This window comes from Trifolium pratense, linkage group LG1 (assembly GCF_020283565.1).
Source record: "Trifolium pratense cultivar HEN17-A07 linkage group LG1, ARS_RC_1.1, whole genome shotgun sequence".
NCBI lineage: Eukaryota > Viridiplantae > Streptophyta > Magnoliopsida > Fabales > Fabaceae > Trifolium > Trifolium pratense.
The window spans coordinates 25,533,821-25,548,673 of NC_060059.1; the positions used below are offsets into that span (position 1 = coordinate 25,533,821).

General features: G+C 32.6%; 1 protein-coding gene across 1 annotated transcript; it reads left to right on the top strand.

Annotated features, from left to right (window-relative positions):
* Positions 1 to 2,905: 2,905 nt before the first annotated feature.
* Positions 2,906 to 5,155, top strand: LOC123902129 (probable glycerol-3-phosphate acyltransferase 2). The gene is made up of 2 exons (XM_045951788.1): positions 2,906 to 3,693; positions 4,048 to 5,155. Exons 1-2 carry the CDS (start codon positions 2,968 to 2,970, stop codon positions 4,966 to 4,968), a joined length of 1,647 nt encoding a protein of 548 aa, XP_045807744.1. The 5' UTR covers positions 2,906 to 2,967; the 3' UTR covers positions 4,969 to 5,155.
* Positions 5,156 to 14,853: the final 9,698 nt, after the last annotated feature.

Sequence of the window (14,853 nt, forward strand, 5' to 3'; positions counted from 1 at the left end):
AAATAAAAAAAAAAAAGAATTTTCTTATTTTGCTCCCAAAATAAAGATTTACTCCGAAATAAAGTTTATTTCCGAAATAAAAATTTTAAAGATTTATTTTCAAACTTTTTGAATTAAAAAAAACATAATCTTTATTTTTTAAAAACAAAACTTTATTTTTTGTTATTCTCTTTGAATTAAAAAAAATAGAAAAAGATTTTGAAAAAAAATATAAAATAGAAAAACAAGTTTTATTGGTGTTTGCTTCTTCTATCAAAACCATTTGCCCTAAAACTAGAAAAATATAAAGAAGCAGAAGACAATAATGAAGTAGAAGATGATTTCGGCGACTGAAGAAGACGACGACGAATACAATCATGACGGTGGAAGCAAACGATTACGGCGAAGATTCTGTTTTTTTTAATTCAAAAAGATTTGAAAATAAATCTTTATTTTTGGAGTAAAATAAGAAAATTCGTTTTTTATTTTATTTTAGGAAAAAAATACTCAATAATTTTGTATGAAAAAAAAAAGTTATTTCTAGGAAATGTTTTTTAAAATTTTGAAAAAAAAAAATTCATTTTCTAAATTTTGTAGGAAAAATAATTTTAATTTTAATTTTTTTTTAAAAAAATTATTTGACGTGGAATTTAAAAATAAATATAAATGATTTTTTTCCATGTGTACAAGCCACGTCAGCAAATTTGCACAATCACTTGTCCTGCTGTACACCCAGGGGGCGAAATGAGAGAATCTATTTTTTGCAGGGGGGTAAACAGAAAAAAAATCTGTGCAGGGGGGTAAACGAAAATTTCCTTATTTTGCAGGGGGGTAAATGATCATTTACCCAAAAAAAATTATAAACTGATTTCACTAATTCTTCCAAACAGCCTTACAAAATTTATATCAATAGATAAGTTCTTCACTCCTAACCTACATAACATATAATTCTTGTGTCTCGTTTGAATTGGGCGTGCTTCTTAAAAAAATGGTTAGTTACGAGTTGATTTTAATGGTAAAATAATTAGTTTTATTTACTAAAATATTCTTATTAGTTGTAATTAGTGGAATAGTTAGATGAATTGAAGTGAATGTTGATCATTTTATAAGTGAAAAAACTCATAAATTTAACGTCTTACATTTTTTTATAAAAATGTGATGTGCAACTCAATTAAGTGATTATTGGAAGAAAAAAAAAACCTTGTGGTAGTGTATTGTGGAACATTTTTAATTTGCTTGTATGTATTTTCAGCTTTTTCCGTTGGTTGGCATTGAGCAAGTCAGCCAGACGTAAACTGTTGTTTTGCCTTGGTACGTACTTGTGCTAAATGGTATGATTAATAGTGTTTTTTCGTTTTGGAAAATGCTAAACAGTGCTCCCGGGGCACTAGTTAAGGATGCAAATATAGAAATTTTATCCCGTAAATTGTGCATTCAATGTTTTAATAAAGTGAAAAGTTATTCTCTCTCATCATTAACTTTATCATTTGTTTGGGGCACTGTTTAGCGTGACCCTTTCGTTTTTGCTTATATAAAAAAACAAATTTTTTCTTCTAAAACCGATAATGTCATGATAATTGATCATAGTTTTTCCATTATGGATAGGTCAATGTTCACATTAGTAGTTGATTAGTAGTAACATACAATTGCTGTACACCGGAACCTTAAAACTCTAACAAAGATTATAGAATGAAATCTTTGACGCGTATATACAAAAGCAAACAATCAACATCAGGAGAAGTACTTGTTGCGTATTTCTTTTGATCTAAGGAAACAATAAATAACTATATAAATTATAAAAATTAAGATAAATTTGCATAAGTATAAGATTTTAAACGTGATTTTTTTTCACCACTATCATCCAGTTCATTGGACCGTGTAATTTGGTTCGAGGATCGGTTCTGGAATCAAGTGGTTTCAGTCCCCTCCGATTGTAGTTGTGGGGATCAAATAGTAGTTAATCTGGTTCGAGGATCAGTTCTGTCATCAAGTGGTTCCAGCCTCCTGCCGATTGTAGTTGCGAGGAATCAAACTATGGTTCTTCCTACCAAATTTAGGACCAATCACCACTGAACCAACTAATAATCCGTGATTTTAAACGTGACTTACTTAATCGAAATTGGTCTTGTAAATACAATAGTGAAAAATACTGTACTACTCCGTCCCAAAATACCAGCAAAAGTGAGTCAATAAAACTTATGTATTTGGTTCAAAATTTGGACCAAATACATTCATTTTTGTTTACCAGTTTTTGCTTATATTTTGGGACGGAGGAATAATGTTTACCGATGATTATTAACATTGAAAACATGATTGATTATTTTTCAAGAATTACAATTAATAATTCCCCATTTAAGATCCACTTGCCAACCTAAGTTAAATTAAAGTGCATGGTTGATTCATTCTCTACGAAACCAGTAGTGTGATTGCACTGATTAGAGTCAACAATGGCTAATTTTTTATTCATAATAAAATTAAATTTGCCAAATGACCAGGAAGAAAAAGGCTGTTCAAGTACCATTATCATATGAACTAGTCAATTAAAGAACGCTCAACACTAAATTGTACATCTTATTTGGATAGATACCAGTTGAAATAGATATATAATTTTTATAGGTAATTCACAAATAGTGTTTAATATAAAAAAAAAAAATTAATAAACACTATTTTTTAATCTATCAAAATTGTCCATCAAAACAGATGTATCGATACATATCAAAATAAGACGTCTAAAAAAAAATCACATTAAAAAATAGTAAACTTTGGAATTTGGTCAACAAATAAAAAAATAGACGAGTACTAGCTAGTGGCCAAATCATGTCAAGCTGGCTGTTGAGAGTCAAGTTGCTACTCGTTGTATTAATGACATGAAAAATTATGGGTCCATAGTTTAGTTCTATAAATACATGCTATTTCCCATTTCATCAAATAACAACATACAACAAATAACAGTACCTAAAATAACTACTCAAAATCTCATATCAAAATATGGCAAAATTGTTTAGTTCATTTTTCTTCAAATCTCTTTTCATCTTTTGGTACCGTTTTCTCCTTATACAACTCAAAAACCACCTCATAGTTTTTCATAGAACTATTAGCAACACTTTTGCTAATACAACATCATCACAAATTAAATACCAAAAATTCACCTCTCTTGTTCATAGATCAGACCTCAATGATCACACATTAATCTTCGATGTCGAAAACACTCTGCTTAAATCTTCTTCTCTGTTTCCATATTTCATGCTTGTAGCATTTGAAGCAGGAGGATTATTTAGAGCCATTGTTTTAACTCTCTTATACCCTCTTATTTATTTATCAGGAGAAAAAATGGGGTTGAAGATTATGGTCATGACATGTTTTTTCGGTATTAAAGCGGAAAGCTTTAGAATTGGAAGATCAGTTATGCCAAAATTCTTCTTGGAAGATGTTGGTTCAGAAATTTTTGATGTGATTAATAAAGGTGGGAAGAAAATGGGTGTTAGTAATTTACCTCGTGTTATGGTTGAGAGTTTCTTGAAAGAGTATTTGGAAATTGATTTTGTTGCTGGTAAGGAGTTGAAAATATTTAATGGTTACTATATTGGGTTGATGGATGAGACAAAAAATGTGCATGCTTTGAAACAAATTCAAGAGGGAAAAGGCTCATCAGATATGATTGGTATTACAAGATTTAATCACATTCTTGATCATGAAATTTTCTCTTCTTGCAAGGTTTGTTTTCCTTCATCAATTATTCGATAATTATCGCATTCTTTATTCAATTTTTGTAGAAATTAATTTTAATATATGGTTTTTAACACTTACAACCGATCACAATTTTTTTAAAGCAGAAACAATTGAAGTCAAATGTTTTTAATGACTCAAAGACTATGACTTAAGGAAAAGTCTCGACCTCTCATTCATATACAAATAGTGAATCTAATAATTTTGTTGAACAATTTGCGCCCAATTTGTTTATTATTATTTTAAATAAATATTAATCTAATGCTTAGTGTTTAATTTCTTTAATAGTACTAACATATTGGAGACCTTGAATTAAACTAACAATTTGTTTTGTCATAACAGGAAGTCTATGTTGTATCACAAGGTGACAAAAGAAGTTGGAAAAACCTAGCAAAAGAAAAATACCCAAAACCACTTATTTTTCATGATGGAAGATTAGCTCTAAAACCAACTCCATCAGAATCATTAGCAATGTTAATGTGGCTTCCATACGGACTGATCCTATCTGTTATCAGAATCATACTTGCAATTTCACTTCCATTCAAAATCGCAACTCCAATACTAACCTTTTCCGGAATCCGTCTCACATCTTCACTTCCAGAAAACTCTCATAGTAACAAACAAAATCGCGCTGAAGCCCGTGATCACGGCCATCTCTACGTGTGTAACCATAGAACCTTATTAGATCCACTCTACATTTCATTCACATTACAAAAGAATTTAATCGGGGTAACTTATAGTTTAAGTAGAATGTCTGAAATACTATCGCCAATTAAAACGGTGCGTTTAACGCGGAATAGAGATAAAGATTCAAAAATGATGAAGCAGTTATTACAACAAGGGGACCTAGTTGTGTGTCCAGAAGGGACTACATGTAGAGAAAAATATTTATTAAGGTTCAGCCCTTTATTTTCAGAAATGTGTGATGAGATAACACCCGTTGCACTTGATAGCCACGTCAGCATGTTTCATGGTACAACTGCTAGTGGTCTTAAGTGTTTGGACCCGGTTTTTTTTCTTACAAATCCTTTTCCGGTTTACACGGTTCAGTACTTGAACCAAGTTTGTCCTAAAAAATATTTGCAAGGTAGTAGTGAGAATGTTGAGGATTGTAGATTTCATGTGGCAAATCATGTTCAAGAAGAGATTGGTAATACTTTGGGATTTGAATGTACTAAACTTACAAGAAAGGATAAGTACATAATTTTGGCTGGTAATGAAGGGGTTGTTAAGGATGGAAAATCATTCACCAATCAACAATAACCAACTTAGGTTTCATGAAAATGTGGGGGGACCTAGAGAAATTAAATAATGGTCATCTTGGTTTTTTCTTCTTTATTTGATTTAATTGATTGTACTATTGTGTTTATTTTCTTATCTAAATTGTAATGTATATTTTGTACTATTAACTACTACATAATAGAAAGCAATTATTAATTCTTATTAATTATGTATAGTTTATTTGATTTGATATGTAAAAAATATCTATATTTTTTTTTATAAGTAAAAATTGAATTATAAGAAATACAAGTTATACTCGACTTTAACGATTCATGAATCACTTTGGATACTATTGAGACAAGCTAAAATATTATTACACCAATCAGAAAGAAAAAAAAAGAGAATTAATCCATACACGTCTATGAACTAATACAAAAAAAAAATAAACTTTTTTTTTATAATGGCAAAGAGAAAAAAAAAAATATATATATATATATATAAAGCGCAAGAGGAAAAAAAATCAAAGAGGAGTATCGAAAGTACTCACAAAAGAAACAAAACAAAATAAGTAGGAAAAAACCAAAAACACTTAAGGCGCCACCACCCTGACACCGGTCCACCCAAAACCCGAATCAAAACAACTGGTTAAAGAGAAAATAAATTGACAAAGGAAGAAGCAAAAGGAGAAAAGCACCCACCAAGCATAATCATCAACGCCTGATACCAAAAACCCACCAACCTTTATCGGTTCCAGCATATAACGGGTTGCACTTCTCACTCATAAAAAGAGCAAAAATTACCAGGATTTTTGGTCAAAACCCACTTCAAAGATGAAAATTTCACATTTTCAACCAAAGACACAGAAACAGTTCCCCTAACAAATAAACTATATGATTCACTGTTTATGACACATTCGATAAATTTCTCCTAAACATAATACTGTTAAACGTGTGCTTATGTGTCATAATTGTTAGAAGTTGTTTCTATCATGTAGTTAATAATTCCTATGTATTAGGAAGTGTTTGTTGCTTTGATTTAGTCTTTTCCACAATTCACGTTTGGATTAGTTAGTGGAGTCTTTTGTTTTAGTTTCTCTTTGTAAGGCTTTATAAAGTCACTACTTCAGTTGAATAATAGAGTAGTAGCATTCCCTTTTCATATTCAACAATTTTGGTACCAGAGCTTCTCACGGGGCCTGGTGTTTTGGGGAATTTGAGAGTTGAAAAACTGAAGTTTTTCTTTTGGTAAGAGAAATACTCAAGGATTGGTAAAGGAACAACAATGGCAGCAGAGAATAGCAATTTCGTCCAACCTGCCATTCCTAGATTTGATGGTCACTATGATCATTGGTCTATGTTGATGGAAAATCTCTTAAGATCGAAAGAGTATTGGACCTTGGTGGAGAGCGGGATTCCAACGGTAGAGGCAGGAGTTCAACCAACAGAACAACAACTGAAGGGCATTGAGGAAGCAAAGTTGAAGGATCTTAAAGCAAAAAACTATCTTTTTCAAGCTATTGACAGAAACATCATGGAAACAATTCTGAATCGGGACACTTCCAAGGATATTTGGGACTCTATGAAGCAAAAATATAAAGGGTCTACAAAGGTGAAGAGAGCTCAATTGCAAGCCCTTCGAAGGGAGTTTGAGGTGCTCGGGATGAAAGATGGAGAGAAGGTAGATGAATATTTTTCTCGAACGTTATCCATTGCCAATAAAATGAAGGCACATGGAGAACGTATGGAGCAGTTGGTGGTCGTGGAGAAGATATTGAGGTCTATGAATAGACAATTTGACTACGTTGTGGCTGCAATAGAAGAATCTAATGATCTTAACACAATGACTATTGATGAACTTCAAAGTAGTTTGCTTGTTCACGAGCAGAGAATGAATTCCCACATTAGAGAAGAGCAGGTGCTAAAAGTGACGCTTGATGACAATTCTGAAAGAAACAATAATGATAGATTTGGTGGAAGAGGTCGAGGGAGAGGAGGTTTTAGAGGAAGAGGAAGAGGTCGAGGCAGACAACAGTTCAATAGAGAACTAATTGAGTGCTACAAGTGCCACAAATTGGGGCATTTTCAATATGAGTGCCCTGATTGGGAGAGGAATGCACATTATGCTGAGCTAAATGAATCAGAAGAAATACTCTTAATGGCCCATGCTGAACATGAAGAGAAAAGCGTTGAGTTGTGGTTTCTTGACTCAGGATGCAGCAACCACATGACAGGCAACAAAAAGTGGTTCACAGATATTGATGAACAATATCAACAATCTGTAAAGCTTGGAAACAATTTCAAAATGGCAGTAGTTGGGAGAGGTAATGTTAAATTACATGTTAATGGAATTATGCAAGTAATCACTAATGTGTACTATGTTCCTGAGTTAAAGAACAACTTGATTAGCATCGGACAATTAATAGAGAAGGGAGTTTCTGTGTTGATTCAAAATGGAGAATGTCGTTGCTACCATTCAAAGGAAGGCTTGTTTTTACAAACAAAGATGTCAGCAAACAGAATGTTCGTATTTCATGCAACACCAATGTCTCAAGTCTCATCATGCTTCAAGACTGCCTCAGAAGATGAAACACATTTGTGGCATTGTCGTTATGGTCATCTCAACTATAATGGGCTGAAAACTCTTCAATCTAAGAAGATGGTAACAGGGCTGCCTGAAATAAGGACACCAAGCAAGCTATGCAATGATTGTGTCATGGGTAAGCAACAAAGGAAGCCTATACCAAAGAAAAGTTTATGGAGAGCTACACACAAACTCCAATTGATACACTCTGATATTTGTGGGCCGATCACACCTTCAACTAACAGTGGAAAAAGGTACTTGATTACTTTTATAGATGATTACAGTAGAAAGATTTGGGTGTCATTATTATCTGAAAAGTCTCAAGCATTTGTTTCATTTAAAAATTTTAAAAGCATGGTTGAGAAAGAAACAAGGGCTTCCATTCAATGTCTTCGAACAGATAGGGGAGGAGAATTTACCTCACATGAATTCAATTCATTTTGCAGCTCACATGGTATTAAAAGGCAATTGACGGCAGCATTTACCCCTCAACAAAACGGGGTTGCTGAAAGGAAGAATCAGACTATTATGAATATGGTTCGGTGCATGCTGTCAGAGAAACATCTCCCAAAGTTCTTGTGGGGAGAGGCGGTAAATTGGGCAGTTCACATCCTTAATCGAAGCCCCACTTTGGCTGTGAAAGACAAGACTCCGGAAGAAGCATGGAGTAACATCAAACCAGCAGTTCACTATTTAAAAGTTTTTGGTTGTGTTGCACACGTTCACATACCTGAAGCCAAGAGAAAGAAGCTTGATGCCAAGAGCTTTCGATGCGTGATGTTAGGGATAAGTGATGAGTCCAAAGCATACAGACTCTTCGATCCAACTACCAAACGCATAGTGATCAGCAAAGATGTGATTTTTGAAGAAAATGAGTGTTGGGATTGGGAAAGAAGTCCAGAACAAATGAAACCAGATTTGTTAGACTGGGGAGAAAGTGAAGAAGAAAGGAACGAAAATACAGAAGAAGTTAGAGAAGGAATGGGGTCATCCTCAAGTCTATCTTCAGAAGAGGCTCCAATAGAAGGAAGGGTAAGAAGACCACCAGGATGGATGCAAGATTATACGAGTGGAGAAGAATTTTCAGAAGAAGAGATACAAAATCTAGTGATGTTTACTGTAGCATCTGATCCAACAACATTTGAAGAAGCCGTCAAAAGTGAGAAATGGAGGAATGCGATGAATAATGAGATGGAAGCAATAGAAAAAAATAATACTTGGGAATTGACAGACTTACCAACAGGTGCAAAAACTATTGGACTCAAATGGATCTTTAAAACAAAGTTGAATGAGAATGGAGAGGTTGAGAAGTATAAGGCTAGACTTGTGGCCAAAGGGTACTCTCAACAATATGGAGTTGATTACACTGAAGTATTTGCACCAGTGGCTAGATGGGACACTATTCGAATGGTAATCGCTCTTGCAGCCCAAAAAGGATGGAATGTGTACCAACTAGATGTAAAAAGCGCTTTCTTACACGGGGAGCTGAATGAGCAAGTTTTTGTTGACCAACCACAGGGTTATGTGAAGAAGGGTGATGAGTTGAAGGTGTACAAATTAAAAAGAGCACTATATGGTCTTAAACAAGCACCACGAGCATGGTACAGCCGCATCGAAGCCTATTTCACAAAGGAAGGATTCGAGCGATGTCCATATGAGCACACCTTGTTTGTGAAGCAAAGTGAAACAGGTAATATTCTCATTGTTAGTCTTTATGTTGATGATTTAATATTTACTGGTAATGATGAGAATATGTTTAAGGAGTTTAAGAAGTCTATGGAAAAAGAATTTAACATGTCAGACCTTGGTAAAATGCACTATTTTCTTGGAGTTGAAGTCATTCAAAATGAGGAAGGAATTTATATTTGTCAAAGAAAATATGTAACAGATTTGTTAGAAAGGTTTGGCATGGAGAAAAGTAATTTGTCTAGAAATCCTATTGCTCCTGGGTGCAAGTTGATTAAAGATGAAAATGGTGTGAAGGTGGATGCTACAATGTATAAGCAGGTTGTTGGTTGTCTGATGTACTTAGCAGCCACAAGACCTGATCTAATGTATGTGTTAAGTCTAATTAGCAGGTTTATGAATTGTCCAACTGAACTGCATATGCATGCAGTAAAAAGAGTACTCAGGTATCTCAATGGTACAATTAATTTGGGGATTATGTACAAGAGAGGTGGAAATGAGAAGCTTGAGGCATACACAGATAGTGATTATGCAGGTGATTTGGATGATCGAAAAAGTACTTCCGGATATGTTTTTATGCTTAGTGCAGGTGCAGTCTCATGGTCGTCTAAAAAGCAACCGGTGGTTACTTTATCCACTACGGAAGCAGAATTTATTGCAGCTGCCTCTTGTGCTTGTCAAAGTATTTGGATGCAAAGGGTTCTTGAGAAACTTGGTCATATTCAGGTTGGAAGCATCACTGTGTACTGTGACAACAGCTCAACAATAAAACTTTCAAAGAACCCAGTTCTTCATGGTCGAAGCAAACATATTGACGTTCGCTTCCACTTCCTTCGTGATCTTACCAAAGATGGAACACTAGAACTAGTTCACTGTAATTCTCAGTATCAAATAGCTGATATCATGACAAAGCCGTTAAAGTTTGAAGTATTTGAGAAACTGAGAGGTCTGTTGGGAATGTGTTTTATGCCTGATATAAACTAATTGCAACACTGCAAAATAGTTTAAGGGAGGGAATGTTAAACGTGTGCTTATGTGTCATAATTGTTAGAAGTTGTTTCTATCATGTAGTTAATAATTCCTATGTATTAGGAAGTGTTTGTTGCTTTGATTTAGTCTTTTCCACAATTCACGTTTGGATTAGTTAGTGGAGTCTTTTGTTTTAGTTTCTCTTTGTAAGGCTTTATAAAGTCACTACTTCAGTTGAATAATAGAGTAGTAGCATTCCCTTTTCATATTCAACAAATACAGACTAGTATTTTTCAATGGCGATCCAAATTAAATGCTTTAAACTTGTTGTTTTCTTTCGCTATTAATGTGGCTGGGGCATGGCCACCTGATAAACGTACAATGAGTTGAAGTTTATTAACTCAATTTAACATGTGTCGAAAATATACTTAAGGAAATGTAACAAATGAATTAAATTTCTGAATGATGGAAAAGGGCCCTTCTCCTTCTCTTAACTATTCACAGATCATGCTAAGCTAACAAACTCCATTTACTTACCATTATTGGTTCATTCAAATGATAGTAGTGTTTGACCAATTCTCATAACGCGTGATTGTGAGTTACGTGCTCTCTATGTGTTGTGTTTGTAGAAATTAAATTTCACGTGTATATAATTTCTCATGTGTTTTTTTTTCTTCTTTTCTAAATGGTATAAGATATCACATTTTATACTCTTCATGTAAATTACAAGTAAGAGAATTATTTGTTTCAAACAATAAATCGTTCAATCGTTTACACTAGTCTTGTGCACAACATTGCAAGATATAATTGGGAATCCATGAAGCGGAAGTATCAAGGCTATAATATAGTCAAACATGCACAATTAATGGTTTTAGAAGAGAATTTGAGGTTCTTTGGAGGAAGGAGGGTGAATTCTCTTAACATGTGATTGTGAGTTCCGTACTAGTGTTGCATTTGTAGGAATGGAGCATCTTACATATAATTTATATATGAGATAATAAAGTGTAATCTATTATCATTAACAAACAAATTTTTTTATTAATAAATTTGATTAGTTTTGTTTTTGTAAAAAAAAAAAACAACTTTATTTATTTTTCTGAGCTTATCTAAGTTGGTAGAGACCGCATATTATGCAAATCAAATAGAGACTCGTAGTAATACCAAATTTTAAAAATCATTTTTATGAAGAAAGGAAATTAAAAAACTTTTATTGTAAAGGGAAATGTAATATACTTTAATATTAGGAAACAATGTTGAAATTGACTAGCTAGTAATCCACTTCTCTTTTCCAAAAATATAAAAATAACACTATATTAATTAGTTTCTCTTGAACCACTTTACAAAACTTAAACAAATGTATGTAACTTGTACATATTTATTTAGGGAATTTCTCCGGGTGACGAATACAATTATCCGGTAACGTGCCTCTAAAATTATCCAGTAAGGCAGATTTTAAAATTTGATATTAATATATTCTATCAAAAAATAATAATTCAAATTAATTATAGCACATGTATGTTATATTTTTTTTGAAGCAACATGTATGTTATATTATATATATTATATTCCTCAATTGAGTATCACTATCCATACGGCTCTCCGTTACTATGTCCAAAACTACAATTTTGTCGCTACATGCATGTATTCAGAAATTATCTATCATCTATGCAACTAACTAACTCTCTTAAATTTCTGTTCCTGTTGGGCGTTATTATATGGTTAAGAAATAACAATAAAAAATGTCACAAGTGGCAAGAAACTTTCTATTTTGGGGTTGAGTCTTGGATTCAATATAACACAAAACACATAGGGAGGAAACACTTACAATTTTTCTCATTTTGGAACAAAATTCATATAGGCAGCGGCAGAGCCAGAGACTATGGGTCTCTTTGTTTCCGCTTAAAAATATGAATTTTTTCTTTGTATTTTTTAAAATAATACAAGTTTTTTTTTTATATTCGTTCATTCTAAACTGAAACACTAATTTTGAAATTATATAACATAAACATATTATTATTGAAGATCAAAATATAGTCAAAATTGCAATTTTTTCAAAAAGTTGTATTTCAAAAATGATTTTATAAAAATCTCTTTGAAATAGTTTCAAAATTAAATAATTTTTTGAATTTTTTTTATATCAAAAAAAAATTTCAATAAAATGATGAAATGCCTAAAATAACATTTTAAATTGTCAAAAAAAAAAATATTTTAAGAATAATTATTCAAACCAAAATTTCATTTGAAGCTTTTATAAAAAGTTTCTTTGTAAATTTTTTTACACAAAATTATGTAACACTATAAACAGAGGCGGAGGTACATGGGAGACAAGGGGTGGCTGTAGTCCCCCCTAGCCTTTTCATAATATTTTTACTAGTACTAATAGTATTATACATATCTACATTAATTTCAGGGAGAGAATTGCTATCTGCATACGAGTCTTTACAAAAAATACAAAAGAGCAACAAGAGCAGATCCTATTTTCTACCATTTTTTCTAATAAAAAATTGTTTTGAATTGTTCACCAAGAACAATCCCTAATTTCTCTCATTTTCTCTCTTAATCCATCCATGATAATGATTACACAAAGTGTTTAAAATATATTTACCGTTCCGAAAATCTCACTCAAAAGCAATTAACTTCCAGCCTTTTGTTTTATAAAAATTCTCTCTTTTGGGTTATGTTTGGCAAAATATAATAAATAGCTAATAAATTAACTTATAGTAGATAAACTTATGGGAGATTCTATGGTACATTCTCTTTTTAGACTATTTTGGTGCAGTCCTTTTTTTTAACCAATAGAATTCATTTTAATTCTCACATAAGTGCAAGTCTATGGTGAGTCCTTTTTTTTAACAAACTTTTATTTATTGCATATGAGTCCCCCATCAAGTAAATATTCATTTACAAATTACAAACAAAAAAACAAATTTTATTTCAATTAAAAAAAATCATCCCTAAAAAAAAACATCAATATTTCAATTAAAAAAAAAATCATGCGTAAATCCCTAAATAATATATGTGATAAGCCTCAACATCCATTTTCTTTCTAGCATCAATATTTGGCCAAATTAAAAACCCTAAATCTCAAATTGAAAAGAAGCTAACAGAATGTCAACAGAAGCAGCATAAGAGCAGCCTACAGACTCCAAAACCAACCAACAAGCTACATAAAGAGCAGCACAGCAGCCGCCAAACTCCTACAGGCCAGGAACGACAGAAAAATAAATCAGGGGCACCTCACACCAAGCAACACAGAACATGAGCAACAATCACCCCCCCCCCCCCCCCCCCCCCCCCCCCCAAGAAAGAACAATGATGCAACTTCACCTAGGAAACAAAACACCACACAACTTGACCAACCACAAGAGCAGCTATTTAACCATATTCCCGGCTCCTAATTGAAAATCAAATTTATATAAAGAAAACAAATTATATACAGAAAACAAATTAAAGCATAAACCTTAATTCCCAAATTGAAATCAAATTGATTCTTAATAAATAATTACACATAAATATAACAAACATTTCAGTTTCGTATTTACCTTAGCAATTGTTTTTTCGATAGACTACACACAAATTTCTTTTCCAATCTCGCCGTCGAATGGAATTCCGTTCGTGAAAACAATGATGAACGCAGATGATGAACAAAGAAGTTTCAATTTTAGTGATGATGAGCACAGGTGATGAACAGAGAAGTTTCAATTTCAGTGATTTTGAGACTTAGAGATGAAAGCAGGTGATGATGAACAGAGAAGTTGCAATTTCTTTTCCTTTTTTTTATATTTTAGAAAGCCATGAAACTTCAAAAGAAGAAAATGATTTTTTTTTTTTACAATCACAATTAAAATAAAAAACAATTTAAATATTGGGGTAGTTTTATAACTTTTAATATGATAGGGATTTAGTTGAAATATTATTTGATATAAAGATACATGGTAGGTATCATATAAGTGGTTTGTACCATATAATTTAAAGTTAATCAATACTTCATTCTCATTGGTCAGATTAAGACTGCACCAAAACAGTCCAAATAAGGGGCTGCACCATAGAATTTTCCTAAACTTATAGCTTATAACTGATAAAGTAGTTTATAACTTATAATAAATAAGTTAATTGATTGAATTTTTAATGTTCGATCAAATTAACGGTAGGGACAAGAAAAGCAAAAAATTTCCCACCATATTATCATGCCCACGCATTTGACCCTGCCGCCAGAATAATTGGAGGAATGTATGTGATCTGCCAATTCTGCATCACACTATAAATTTTTGCACTCTTAAAATGTGCACCTGCACACAGATATAGCGCTAAGCAGAGAATGGTCTAGCCATATGGGAAGAGAGAGTTAAACCAGTTTTGACCAGGTTAATTGCATGTACAGTCCAACAGCCTGACCGGACCGGTGATGTATCTAGTTCATGGTTGAATCGGTTAGACCTGTCAGTTTGTCCAGTTTTTAAAACTATGATTTTTTATTTCAATCCATCACTCTTTTCCGACCGGTATCTAGGACGTCTTATTTAATAAGGGAGTGTATTTTTGATCTTCTAGCATTGAATTTCAGTTGTGCTGTATTTAATTTTAAAAAAAATTTTGGAACCGGACAAGTTGGGATTTGCGGAACAAAAGACTTAAAAAAAACTAAATTTTTGTTTCTGATCCCTAAATTATATAACAACTTTTCATCTTAAG